General features: G+C 29.6%; 1 protein-coding gene and 1 long non-coding RNA gene across 2 annotated transcripts in view; one reads left to right on the forward strand and one right to left on the reverse strand.

Moving 5' to 3' along the window:
- Window positions 1–15,574, reverse strand: part of LOC148936581 (uncharacterized) — a 24,879-nt gene continuing 9,305 nt past the window's right edge. The window contains exon 2 of the long non-coding RNA XR_016139139.1: window positions 1–833. This is a non-coding gene — a long non-coding RNA (uncharacterized LOC148936581). The remainder of the gene's footprint in view (window positions 834–15,574) is intronic.
- LOC105422774 (fatty acid synthase-like) lies at window positions 4,480–15,123 on the forward strand. The gene is made up of 20 exons (XM_089076441.1): window positions 4,480–4,556; window positions 4,722–4,921; window positions 5,225–5,475; window positions 5,571–5,802; window positions 6,121–6,539; window positions 6,616–6,909; window positions 6,990–7,194; window positions 7,272–7,432; window positions 7,665–7,982; window positions 8,104–8,603; window positions 8,707–9,011; window positions 9,088–9,489; window positions 9,613–10,628; window positions 10,765–11,009; window positions 11,087–11,780; window positions 11,874–12,705; window positions 12,800–13,317; window positions 13,418–13,675; window positions 13,892–14,146; window positions 14,222–15,123. The coding sequence occupies exons 2-20, from the start codon at window positions 4,747–4,749 to the stop codon at window positions 14,330–14,332; spliced, it is 7,191 nt and encodes a 2,396-aa protein (XP_088932567.1). The 5' UTR covers window positions 4,480–4,556; window positions 4,722–4,746; the 3' UTR covers window positions 14,333–15,123.

A 15,574-nucleotide genomic window follows, 5' to 3' on the forward strand; every position in this document is an offset into this window, starting at 1 on the left:
TTCTCAATTTTTTATGCATTTATTACAGAATATAAATATTAAAATTAAAATATGCAATATATATAACAAAATAAATAAATAATAATTAGAATCATAATTTACATATAATAAAATTTACATTCCATTTAGTGTTTATTCTAAAAAATAGGTTATTATAGTACTGTGTGTACTAGAAATATTATATATCAGCATTATAAATAAAAATGAAATTAATATATAGAATGCATAATAATTTCTTTTTTATTGATAAAACATGTGCATTGAAAAACTAACAAAGTTTATAATTTTATCGTATATTAAAAATGTCTCTGATGTAATAACATGAGCGATTAACAACTCTGAATATATTGTGAGTTTCCGTACAACGCAAAAATCAAAATCAAAGTTTAAAAGTTATCTTTAAGACGCTTTATATACCAATTTTTAACTTCGTGTATAGATTAGACGTTTAAGTAAACTCAAAAAATTTATATAACATAAAACGGTACTCTTTCAAATATTACATTCGATTAGTTAAATTAAAGAAATTTTATTAAATGACAAGATTGTGCTTGATAAGATTAGTCACTGATGTTCGCGTTGGCAAAGTGTGTCGTTACGGGTGCGGAATGAAGTGCGTCATCGACATTGTAAAAATGAGATATTGTTCGAGTAATCGGAACGCAACTGCGGTACGCGCGGTTCACGAGCACGTTGTCATCGAATTGTCAAAGCAGCAGCAATGATTCCGAGAATCGGTGGTCCGTGACGGAGATGCTACTATTCTGATGCAGTATTGCTATTAGGACCGCTTCTCGCGCATGCGTATTATGATCAATAGATCATATCTAGGGCTATAACATGACATACATATATTGATATATTTACAAATACGCGCAAATTACTTACATTCTATATTTAAATATTTAGGTGTTTTAATTCATAGTTCTTAAATTGTTGAAACATAGTTTTTTTTAACCTATTTAACAAGCCATTTTATCAATGTCTATTAATTTTAATCTCGGTTTAATTTAATCTTTTTCTTTTCATAATTCTTAAAACTAAAAGAAAGATAAAAAAATGAGTAAAACCGAGATTGAAGATAACCTATATTAATAAGAATGGACATAAAATTAAGGAAAAGGAAACATTTTCTTTTTTAATGATTGTTTTTCTTAATGTTATTATTTATTATTTGTTATTAAACATAAGTATAATATGGATATACAGGATAGGTCAAAAGTCTGGATACACCCTCATAACTTTTGAACGGATCGAGGTAGAGAGTTGAAATTTGGTGGGATTTGATAGGATCGTAAAACTACGCACGCACGCACGCACAACACATCACACGCACAACACACATATGCGCGCGCACGCACATAAATATGCGAAGTAATAGAGCACGTTATAATAAATAAATATCAAAGTTTATAGTGCGCGGGTCATTTATTCTCTTAAACACCTTTCGTAATGCCCTAATCCTACCAACTATATTATTTTTACTTATTTTATATAAAATATATTTCATTTGATGAATTATATTATATATGAAACAAGTGAAGATAATGTAGTAAATATTTTTCAAATTTTATACTGAAAAAGCTCTTTCTGTATTAGAAATTTTTTAGATACCATTTCTTAATATTTTTTTGTATAAAATGATAAATAATTCAATTGATGTAAAGCAATTACATAGTTGCTGTAAAGATAATTTTGTGATATAATATGCAATTACATATTTCTTTCAAAAAACAATTATATATTTTTGTATATCGATTAATTTATCTGATTATGCGATGTAAAATATAATAATATTAAACTATCGTTATAAAAATGAGTAATTTACGAAATACTGTATTTATGTCAAAATTTGTTAAAATAAAATACAGTATTTGGTAAATTATTTATTTACATCCATATATATTTGTGTGTGTGTGTGTGTGTGTGTGTGTGTGTGTGTGTGTGTGTGTGTGTGTGTGTGTGTGTGTGTGTGTGTGTGTCAGGGATCCGGCCCGGACCAAACCGAAACTGATAACCGGATCGTAACCGTTATTTTAATCGGACCGAAACTGAAAACCGAACTGAAATATTGAGCAGGCTGATGGATCGGAACCGTAACTGGACCGAAAATTTTTTTTCCGGTTTTTTTCGGTTCGATTTTCGGTTCAATTTTCGGTTCGGGTTTGCTAAATATTTTAATAAGGATCTACAGTAAAGTTGCAAAATCGTCATAGCGATCATAACATACTCGCGATAGTCAATCAAAGCATTCTCATTGGCTGTTGCGATTAATATTACGATCGCTATTGCGACTTTGCGATCTATTGTAAACCCCGCCTAACAATTATTTATTTGGAGGAATTGGAAAATCGCTAATGGCAGCTCATTAAATTGTTCGAAGCCCAAATACCCATATGTATATAGCGATGCGAAAATTTCCGCGCTCCTGCACTTGAAATTAAAAACAAAGTAATACACTTTTATTCTATAGATATTCTATAAATCTATAGTTCCTTAATCCGCGCTATAGAATATTCCAGATAAATATAATAAGAATAAATTGCCCATTTACAAGTTTCAAGAAGAAACTTCCAATGATTTATTGTGATTAATTTTTTCTTCAATAAACATGACTTTTTATAATATGCGATTTATTATTTGTATTTTTTTTATGCAATTAAATTTTACAACAGATAATTATACATCCGTAACCGTAACTGAAACCGAAATTCAATGGTTATGATCATCATTATCAGTAAAAGGACAAAACCGAAACCAAAACCGAAAATTTGATATAGCTTCGGACCGTAACCATAACCGGAAATTTTATTTCGGTCCCCATATATATATATATATATATATAAATATATATATATATGGTCAGCGCGGCCTACTTAATCTTTGACGACTTCACGTACTGTATTGTTTAAAATATAATACAAATTAATAAAATAAGGATTGCTTTCATCCTTTACGTAACGATTCAATAAAAAAATTGTTCAATTTCGTAGCATTAGCTGAAAATAAAAATAAATGTAAATTATGTAGTGAACTGAGTATGCTATTATTTTAATTATTTCTTTGTCATATGTGCAATTGCATATGACAATAAAAAAAAATACTGAATTTAACGAATACTTATTAATTATGTGAGAAGATAATCACGAAAAGTCAAAAAATTGATTGATTTTTTCATAATAGTGTTTAAAGATAAAATATTTAAATTTATAATTTAAGATATTTTGAGAGAACTGGTTCTCTCTTTATTTTCTCAAAAAAAAATTAACAAAAGATTATACAAAAATATTTATCTTTATAATATTACAATAATTACATAATCAAAGATAGGTACCAGGCCATATCGGCCTAAAGAACGCGCGCCGGCCCTGACCGCCTCGCACATACGCGCGCTCATTCGTCACTTTTAATCTGATCCACTGTAAAAACTACTCGTCGCACGCAATTTTACTAAAGGAAAAAGTTGTTTCTTTTAGCATAAAGAATCACGTAGTGTACTCCAAATGCGAGAGTTTTGGGACACCCTGTATATATATATATATATATATATATATATATATATATATATATAAATTTTCAAAATAATATCTTATTAATAAAAAATAATATCAAAATAATATCAAAATAATATCTTATTAATAAAAAAAAAAAAGAAATTAGTATTCTTCTCTGTAGGAAAAAATTATGTTAATCACATATTTTACGAAACAAAAGAATCGTGAAGACCATTGAATGTAACATTCAATATACATTACCGTCCAAAAGTTTGGAAGCACTTGCGATTTTCTCGCATCTCACGAAAAGTTAAATATCTCGGTGAAAAAAAATCAGAGAGAAATTTTCAACCGCAGGCATTTTAAAACTCAAAAAGTATTTTAAACCTGTGTTTGAATTTTGTTTCGATGACATTTCCTAGATTATATAAATTTGAAAATTGATAATTTTCACAGTAGTTTTGTATCAGTTTGAAATGTTGCAGCGCAACAAACATTATCGAATAAATTTAATATAAACGTATTTTAAAACTCTAAGTTTTAAAATGCTTTTTAGAAAAAAATTGATACGATTATTTTTACCAACATCGAGTTTTTTGTGTACAAACTTATTTTTTTATAAAATGTTTTTTAACTTTAAAACTAATGGGTTTCACAGAAAAAGAAAGATATGTAAAAATAAAATTAATATTACAAAATAGAAATTAAAATATTATTTTAAACACTTCTCTCTCTCTCTCCTTCCCTCCCTCCCTCTCTCTCTCTCTCTCTCTCTCTCTCTCTCTCTCTCTTTATGTCATTGTCTCAATTGTTTTTCACAACCGTGTTTCTGTCCATGTTTTTCATTATCTTTTTTTTAACGGAAATACTTTGAATTACAAATAAAACAAGAATAATAAAAACATACTAACAAATACATTAGATATAATATTAATAATAATTTTAAATTTCATAAAGATTTACATTGCAATAATGAGTTTATATAAGAAGTAGTTTGCAGCTAGAGATGACATTTAACATTTGCAACTCGAAAGATATTGCTGTGATATAGCAAATATCAAAGTATTATGTGTACTTTATGTATTAATTTTATTTTTACGTATCACACTGATAACTTTGTTATGTGATACTGTGATAACTGTAATGCAGCAAATATCATTAACAAAGTTGTCAGTGTGATACGTAAAAGTAAAATTAATACATAAAGTATACATAATACTTTTACAGATTATCTAAGAATATAGTTGAAACCATGAATAAGAAGGGAACATATAAACCATGTGTACCGGGTATCGACTCGGGAGATGAAATCGTAATTTCTGGCATTGCTGGTAGATTTCCAAATTCAGACAACATGAATCAGTTACGAGAAAATCTATTCAATAAAGTTGATCTCGTTAAAGCGGATCATGGTCGTTGGAAAGCAGGTGACTAATTCATATATCAATTATATCTAATTCGTAAATAAAGTAGATAATTATTCAGAGATAATTATTTCAAAAGCTATCTAAATCATAGAATTTGAAATAATTATAATATAACCATATAATATAACGTACGTATAATTATATATCAAGAAATCCATTACAAATAAAAATTAAATTAAATATTACGAGGAAAAAATACTTCAGTTATTATAGGGATATATATCTTTCATTGAAGGACAAAATTTTATAGAAACAAATAAACAAAAGGCGTAATATTTTATGTAAAATTAAATTTTTCATTAGAACATCCGGGCATACCAAAGCGTATGGGAACAATCAACAATCTGCAAAAATTTGATGCAGATTTCTTTAGATTCTCTTTCGAGCAAGCATACGCATGTGATCCAATGATAAGAATATTATTGGAGCATTCTTATGAAGCTATTATCGATGCGGGAATTAATCCAAAACAGTTACGAGGAAAAAATACTGCAGTCATCGTAGCGATATCTTATGTTGAAACACAAGAGAAATTTCTATATACGGATCTACAGGTAAAAAAAATTATTGATAAATAAATATGTAATAATAATTAATGTATTCTTCAGAAATACAAAAATTTCTAACCATAGATATTTTATAATTATAGATGAACGGTACAAATTTCGTTGGATGCTTAAGGTCTACAACAGCAAACATGATTTCGTATTTTCTGGATCTGAAAGGACCATCCTATACAGTCGATACCGCATGCAGCTCTAGTTTATATGCTTTTGCTCTTGCTTATCATTATATCATTTCAGGCGGATGCGAAGACGCAATAATTGCGGGATCGCATTTATGTCTACATCCAGTGATGAATCTGCACTTTGCTCGTCTTGGTATTAAATGATATATTAATCTCATGATATACTAGGCATGAAATTAAATTTTCTTTATCAAATAAAAAGAGTCAATTTAAGAAGGCTTTATAACTTTCATAGAAACTATTTATATATATATATAGAATAATAGTATATATAGAACATATATTATATATAGAACATATTTTATACTACGGTTGCTACTTTGTATACGCTTGTATATGGTCTATTTTTACTGATGAGATGCATAATCTTTTAATGTTTTTAAACTACAATCAGAAACAGAGACATTTATCAAATATTTACTAAAATATGTATACTATGTACGCGCTTTAGGTGTCTTGTCATCCGATGGTTACTGCAGACCTTTTGATGTTACTGCAAGCGGTTATTCACGTAGTGAAACAGTGGCTGTATTATATCTTCAAAAGGCGAAGAATGCTAAAAGAATTTATGCTATATGTCCATATATTAAAATGAACAATGATGGTTACAAAGAAGAAGGAATAACATATCCTTCAACACATATGCAAAATATTTTATTGAAGGAATTTTATAATGAGTGCGGAGTACCAACATCTTGCTTAGATTACATTGAAGCACATGGTACTGGAACCAGAGCAGGTGATCCTCCAGAAATCAATGCTATATATAATGTTTTGTGTAAAAATAGAGAAAGTCCATTAATGATCGGCTCTGTAAAATCCAATCTTGGGCATGCTGAATCTTCCAGTGGTTTAACTCAGCTTGCTAAGGTAAAAAAAATTAATTTTGGGTTCTAATTATCAAGCTTATATTTATTTTTATACATGAATATAATGATTTTTGAAGGTAATAATTGCACTGGAAACCGGATTCGTTCCACCAAATATCAATTATACATCACCACGAGATGATATAGATGCCTTACTAAATGGAAGCGTTTGTGTCATCCAAGAACCAATACCAGTTCAAAATGGTTATATAAGTATTAATTCTGGTGGTTTGGGAGGATCTAACGCTCATATGTTATTAAAGTGGAATGACAAACAAAAAATTAACAATGGATTACCGAATGATGACTTGCCAAGACTCGTAATATTATCAGGAAGTAATGAAGAATCAGTAAAATTATTTTTAAACGACGTTAGTAAACATTTAATTTTAGATAATAATGAATAAAATTACATCATAATCAGTTCTTTTAAGAAAATGTGTAATTGCAGATCATTAATTGTCAAATAGATATAGAATATATTCGTTTATTACATGACGTCTATGCAGACAATATAGATGGTCATACATGGAGAGGATACACTATACTAAATACTTTGCAAGAAAAGTCAATCAAGGAAATTCAAAGTTATACAAATATAAAAAGACCTGTTTGGTTCATATTTTCTTTCTTAGGATCGCAATGGCCAGGAATGGGTACATATTTAATATTAAATATTTTATTTATAATAAAACGTTTCAAAACAAAATATCTTAAATTAAAACTTTTCCAGGTCAATATTTATTAAAATTTCACGTATTTGCGAATACAATACAAAAGTGCGACGCAATTTTAAAGCCATATGATATAAGTATCATGGATGTTTTGACAGAAAAGAATAAGAAAGTGTGCGAAAATGTATTACTGCCGTTCGTTGGAATTGTCGCTGTTCAAGTAAAGTATTTTTAAACTACATTAATATAATTAATTATGCAATGTATACAAAAAGTGTGAATACTTTAGAATATATATGCAACATGTGTACAAGAATTGTGATCATTTTATTCTATTATATTAGAATTATTATTTTAAATTCCTAGACTATATTCTTTTTATTTTCTATAGTAATAAATTGTATTTTAATACAATAATTAATCAAAAATTATATGCTTGAATTTATTTGTAGATCGGATTAGTAGATCTCCTAACATCTTTAGGAATTATTGCGGATTATGTGATCGGCCATTCCGCTGGTGAACTCGGTTGCGCGTACGCTGATAAATGTCTCACCATGGAACAAACTATACTATCAGCCTATTTTATTGGTGTGGCGTGTACAGATAAAAAAATAATTCGTTGCTCTATGGCAATCATCAATCTTGATTATGAATATCTGAAAAATACATGTCCCACGGATATTGACATAATATGTCGTAATAATCCATACAATAATGTTGTGAGCGGACCCGCAAAATCAATTCAAAAATTCATAACAAACCTACGGGTATAATTAATGAATTTTTACAATGAATAAATGTATAGGAATAAAATATTAAATTCTTTTTATAGGACTTGAACATTTTATTTTAACTTTACGTATATTAATAAATTTTTTATACTTTCAGAATAATAATATCAAAGTGAAGGAAATCTGTTGTAATATACCGTATCATAGTTCTTACATTTCTTCCGTGCAAACTCAGCTGTTGCTTAAATTGAACAAAATAATACCGCAGCCGAAACAACGAAGCTCAAAATGGATTAGTACTTCTATACATCGCACCGATTGGTCCACCTCAGCATCAAAATTATCGTCGGCGGAATATCATACGAATAGTATATTAAGTACTGTCCTTTTTGAACAAGCAACGCATCTAATTCAAAATAATGCTATTACTATTGAAATTGGACCCGACAGCATTCTGCAGGACATTTTAAATGAGGTTTTACATGCAGAAGTAACAAATATCATGTTAACACAACACACTAGACAAGATACAGAGATAATTCTAGGAGGAATTGGAAAACTCTATAACTGTGGCTTGCAGCCACAAATTGCTAATTTATATCCGCCAGTGGAATTTCCAGTTAGTAGAGGAACTCCTATGATCTCTCCGTTGATCAGGTATGTAGTGTTACTATCACTATGATGTTTATTTAAAATTCTGTTTATGTAAAAATGGCATTATTACATGTCATATACATACAATTGTTTTAAATTATATTAGGTGGGATCATACCAAAGATTGGTTTGTACTGACTTGTACAACACAAGAGTATTTGGTAACCAGAGAAAGACACGTAGAAATTACATTGGCAGATAATGATTACGAATATATGGCTGGTCATATAATCGATGGGAGAAATTTGTTACCAGCGACAGGTTATCTTGCACTCGTTTGGCAAACTATCGGAATGATGAAAGGGCAAATGTATATAACACTACCAATAGTATTCCAAAATGTGAAGTTCATTCGTGCTACTCATTTGTCAAAAAATAACGTTGTCAAATTAAAAATTACGATACATAAAGGTATATATGCAATAAATAATACAAAAATAACGTGATTGTTGGGATATGTCTGATTATATACATGAAAATATTGTAGACGGGAAGTTTGAAGTGTCCGAAGAAGACAGTGTTGTAGTGACAGGTACAGCGTATGAAACATCGAATCCTGAACAGGAAATGATTTCGGCGGATTTATTACCGAAGAATAATGATGAAGAAGAACATATGACTAAACGAGATATCTATAAAGAGTTAAAATTACGAGGTTACCAATACAGTGGTGAATTCCGTGGATTAAAGACTGCTTCTATTTCGGGCAATAAGGGACATGCTATTTGGACAGATAATTGGGTAACATTCATGGATACTATGTTACAGATGCAGATAATCGGATACGACACAAGAGACTTGTACGTTCCAACAGGTATTCAAAAATTAGTAATTAATCCTGAACTTCACATGACGAGACTACAGGAAATAATAACAGAAGAAGAAAAACGTAAATATTTATGAACTACTTAAACAATTATTTTGTTTTTATCAAATAATTATTAATTGCGTACATATATGATATAATTAAAAAATTCCTCAATAGCGCATTAACTTAGATGTGTCATTACAGAATTGCTGATACAAGTGTATAAAGAAACAGACATGATTATAGCCGGGGGAATAGAGATTCGAGGCCTCAAAGCTACCCAGATTTTTCGACGCAAACAAGCTCAAGAAGCTGTTATCGAGAAATATGTATTTGTAGCTCACCATGATTATGCAAGAATTTCTTTAAACGAAGCGATGCGGATAGTCGCACAACTTGCACTTGAAGATCATCAATTCATCAAAGTAAAAACTATCGAACTAGTGGAAGATATCGATAATGTTGCAGTAGACGATCTTTCGTCTTCGTTGTTACTTGAAGCTTTTGGTGATATACCTTTGATACAAGCAAATATCAATTTATTAACATCGCCGAATCGCTTCAACCCAGAAGATCTACCGACAAATATTTTAATCGAAGACATTAACAAGCCGTCAGTAGAGGATAAAGCTTTAATAGTCACTGGTTTCAATCTTTTAACAAAAGAACAAATCTTGTTAGAACAACTTTTGTCATTCTTGAAAGAAGGTGGTTATCTGTTATCTCGCGAAAAATGCAACGTAATTGACTATGATAAATATTTGCAGCAATATAAATTAGATGTTATTCTTGAAAAACGCACTGACGAAGAAACAATTGTGCTTTTAAAGAAGAAAGTTCAAATAGAAAAATTAACTGTCGTTCATATAAATAATGATAATTTTAATTGGCTGGAAAATCTAAAGTCGCTTGTAAACAATAAAATCAATCATGATAAAAATAGAATTGTAATTGTGGGGGAAAAAGATTTGGAGTGCGGTTTGTTGGGTTTTGTCAATTGCTTGAGAAAAGAGCCAGGTGGAGAATTTGTCAGAGGTGTCCTGATTCAAGATGCGGAAGCGCCTAACTTCTCCTTGCAAAATCCTTTTTATGTACAGCAATTACAAAAAGATATGACTGTAAACGTATTACGACCTAATAAGACCTGGGGATCTTATAGACATTTACGGTTGCCACAATCAGAACCACAATTAGTACGGACCGCCCATGTTAGCCAAATGGTATGTACAAATTCTTTAATATAAACATTGTAATTAACAATATTTTCATTGTTGTTTTTTTAAGTTACATCATGTTATTTCTACTTAAAAATATTATTTAAATTTATTTTATGTATACCATGATATTTTTTTGAAGATTCATGGTGACTTAAGTACACTTCGTTGGATAGAGAACAATTTATTCATAGAATCTCATCAGGAAAATTTTGTGCGCGTGGTCTACTCATCTCTCAATTTCAAAGATGTAATGTTAGCTACTGGTAGATTAGTACATAATCAGGCAATTTCACAAAGTCGTTTGTTTCAATATTCATCTCTTGGAATGGAATATGTGGGCTATGATGCTGACGGTCAGCGCGTAATGGGATTACGTGATACTGAGTAAATAATGCTCCAAAGAATAAATATAATTATGCGACATTATAGATTTGAAATTAAAATAAAATTATGTGTTTTAGTTGCATTGCAAATGTCGTTTTGAGGGATAAAGGTTTCTGTTGGAAGATACCTGATTCTTGGACATTCGAAGAGGCAGCAACGGTCCCGTGTGTTTATAGCACAGTTTACGATGCTTTATATATTCGTGGAAAAATGAGGAAAGGGAATAAAGTACTTATACACTCAGGCACCGGCGGTGTTGGACAAGCAGCGATTCATCTCGCACTTTCTGAAGGATGTGAGGTGTATACTACCGTAGGCACTAATGACAAAAAAGACTTTATCAAAAAGTTATTCCCATCTATTCGTGATGAACGCATTGGAAATTCTCGAGACACGAGTTTCGAACAAATGATAATGCAACAAACGCACGGTCGCGGAGTTGACATCGTGTTAAATTCATTGGCGGAAGAAAAGCTGATTGCATCCGTTCGCTGTTTGGCACGAAACGGTCGATTCTTAGAGCTTGGCAAATTTGACATGATTTCTAATAATCCTTTAGATATGTCCGTGTTTCAGAAAGGAATTAGCTTTCATGGTATTATACTTGATTATATATTTAAGGGAGATAGCAAGAAGAAATCTTTATTATATAATATGATGGATAATAATCTTAAGAATGGAATTATCAAACCAATTCAAGCCAAAATTTTCCCAAAATCAGAGATTGAAGCAGCATTTAGATACATGACAACTGGAAAACATATGGGAAAGGTATAATAATATTGATTATTTGTAAGAAAGATGATTATTTGTATATAATTACATACAACAGTCAATATCCATAACATGGAAATATTTTCACAGGTAATTATAAACATCCAAGAGGAAGATAAACATTTAGATGAGGCCGTTATGGCTTATCGTCGCTACTATTGTATGAGAGATAGGAGTTATATTATACTAGGGGGCCTAGGTGGGTTCGGTTTGGAATTGACTGACTGGCTCGTATTCCGAGGCGCCAGAAAAATTGTACTCATTTCACGAACTGGAATAAAAAATGGTTACCAGCGCATGAAAGTTAGATTATGGAAATCGTACGGTGTAAATGTACAAATCGTCAAAAATAACGATGTGACTAATCCCAAAGATTGCGAACATCTCTTAAATACTGTAGAAAAACAAGCACCAGTGGACGCAATATTCAATCTCGGTGTAGTACTGAAGGATGGCGTTTTGAAAAATCAAACCGCGGAAACTTTTGCGGAATCTTTCCGATCAAAGGCTTCGGCAACGCAAACATTGGACAAACTTTCTAGAAAAATCTGCCCTAAATTGCGACACTTCGTGGTCTTCTCTTCTGTTTCCTGTGGCAGGGGAAACGCTGGACAAACTAATTATGGCATGGCTAATTCTATTATGGAGAGAATATGCGAAAAAAGGATGCAAGAAGGGTTACCCGGATTGGCAATTCAGTGGGGTGCCGTGGGTGATGTGGGTCTAGTTGCCGACATGCAGGAGGACAATAAAGAACTGATTATCGGTGGTACATTGCAGCAAAAGATATCGTGCTGTCTTGACGAGCTTGATAAATTCTTACTTCAAAACTGTCCAGTTGTGAGCAGTATGATCGTAGCTGAAAAGAAAACCAGTTCTTCCGAATTTACCAATTTGGTAGATACTGTTGCCAACATTTTAGGTAGTATATTCATACGAACTTATTCATTTATTACACGATTATTTTATTCCGTATTAAACTATTTCGCGCAATATAAATGTTTTTTCTGTTACAGATATAAAAAACATAAAATTTGTAAGTCAAAATACATCTCTCGCCGAACTCGGAATGGATTCTATGATGGCTGTAGAAATCAAACAAACTCTTGAACGAGAATTTGACATATTTCTTACTGCGCAAGAGATACGAAATCTCACTTTTGCAAATCTGAAGAAAATATCTTCTAGCGGGCACGATAACACGGAAAATAAAGAAATACCCGATATAAAAGATAAAGAGATACCCGATATGGAGAATGAAAAATTATTTAATATAGAGATACCGGACTTTATAAAATTGTTAATTGGTGCAGTAGAAAATGAATATTTCATTTTAGAGCCGTGTGTCAATCTTCCGACTAAAGGAAAAGATACTACAACTGAAGTACTTCTTGTACCGGGTATCGATGGATGTGGAGTCGTATTTAATCATTTAGCATCAAGTATTAAGTTTTCGGCAATAACCTTATATTATAGCGTAAACGATATCGATGCTATAAACGTTATATCAGACACAGTCAATCGTCTGACAGAAGTAAGCGATTTTATTTCATCTTAAATTTACTTCACGTCACAATGTTTTCATTAGAGACTTTGAGGCTTATGTACATCTGATACTTTTAAAAATATTGCAGCATATATTATCAAAATTGAGAAACAAGACAACAAATTTTGTAATAGTTGGATATTCTTTCGGATCTATTATCGCAATTGAGCTAACAAGAAGATTGGAGGCTATGAACTTTAAAAGTCGACTTGTTCTCATTGATGGAGCTCCTGAACAAATACAAACAATGTATGCACATTTTACATCAAACTGGAGCGAAGTAGATTTTCAAATCATTATTCTGAGCCACATTATGAAAATGTATACAGGAGAAATTAGTAGTGAGGTATTTTGTGTATATCTTTATTTTATTTTATATAAACATTTATTTATAGTGTACTTTTTGTATATTTTGTCCTTATGAAAATTTTAAAAGTATTTTGTTCTACTTATTTTTTTCTATATTTATATTGACATATCTTTTTTTATTATAAAACCAATCTGTATAAAAATAATATCTTTATAAAAATAAAACAAAAAGCTAAATAATATAATTTGATAGATTCTACTGGAATTGAAGAAGTGTAAAAGCTGGGTGGAGAGATATAATGTTTTCGCGAAACATTTCTTAGCAATAAATACTACATTCTCACCTATAAATTTGAAAACATTGTGCATAACGATTTATAAGCATTTATCTGCCATTCCACAATATGATCCTTCCGTATTGCCGCGTATTAAGTCTCCCATAATATTATTGAAACCTACAATTGAAATATCGCATATAACGCTCGAAGAAAATTATGGTTTGCATAAGGTAATTTTTGTAAAACTTTATTAGGCTATTTCTGAAAAATAAAAATTTTATTTTAATAACATATTATTATTTTAGATAACTGAAGATATGGTCAAAACACATTATATTGAGGGTAATCACCAGACGATTTTAAAAAATAAAGAAGTATCAATTGCAATTAACGGGGAGCCACCATTTGTGATTTGAGAAATTTTTTCATTATACGTTTTGATTACACATAATTATACATAATTATATATATAATTATATATATAATTACGTATAATTAATTTATGTATAATTATGTATAATAATTTCATTACACCTTCTTTTTACTAAGATAGGTTTTGATTACACATAATTATACATAATTATATATATAATTTTATTATATATATAAGATAGGTTTTGATTACACATAATTATACATAATTATATATATAATTATATTTTTTTATAAAACCTATCTTAGTAAAAAGAAGGTGTAATGAAATTATTATTATTATAGCTGTTAGCATAATTATTACATACAGTGCATTTATAAGAAAAGAATTTCGTTTTTTTATCAAATATTCGTTTTTTTATCAATTACGTATAATTATACGTAATTTGATACAAAAACAAAATTCTTTTCTTATAAATGCACTGTGTGTAATAATTATTTTAACAGCTATAATAATTTCATTACATTTTGTTTTTACTAAGAGAGGTATGGCTGCTATAGCGTTGATGCGAATAATGATGAAGATGCGAATAAAAATTCATCTAAGAGCTACACAAATCAAAATGAATTAAAATTTATATAATATAACAGCGTTGTTATGTTGTTATATTTTTATTAAGTTGGTGATGGGATCTCTGGAATTAATATTGTATTACATTAATGTAAATCCTTTCAATAAAAATTGCGAAAGGATAAATTTCTATGTATATCATAATATAAATATATGTAAGAAATTCTAAATAAAAAGAATTTTTTTGCATAATATTGAAAAATATATACTATCTTTTCTTTTTCTTTCGAATGCAATATAATTTATTTTTTAACAACTTATCCTAATATTTTTTATACATAATGATAAAACAATTTATTTAACGTAAAGATTTACAAAAAGTTATACTCTTTGTAATTACGTACATTTTTATATGTAAAAAGATACGTTGTTTTTTTATACAAGTTGATTCATCTCTTTATTCTATGTAATAATATTAAAATATAATTGTAAGAAATGAAAGAATTTACACTTCGTGTTAAAATATACCATAATAAAGCATAAAATATCTTATAAATTATTAATTTTTATAAAAAAGAGAATTAATTTTTATAAAGAAAAATATTTCAGTAAAAACTCACTCTCTTGTTTTTTTGAATGAAATGTGAATTAATGGGAATGTCTCTGATTTTTTTTTTTAAATTAATACATTAGAATTATATATGGAATGTAACAT

Source organism: Pogonomyrmex barbatus, unplaced genomic scaffold, assembly GCF_055798465.1.
Source record: "Pogonomyrmex barbatus isolate J1 unplaced genomic scaffold, ASM5579846v1 scaffold2, whole genome shotgun sequence".
Lineage (NCBI taxonomy): Eukaryota > Metazoa > Arthropoda > Insecta > Hymenoptera > Formicidae > Pogonomyrmex > Pogonomyrmex barbatus.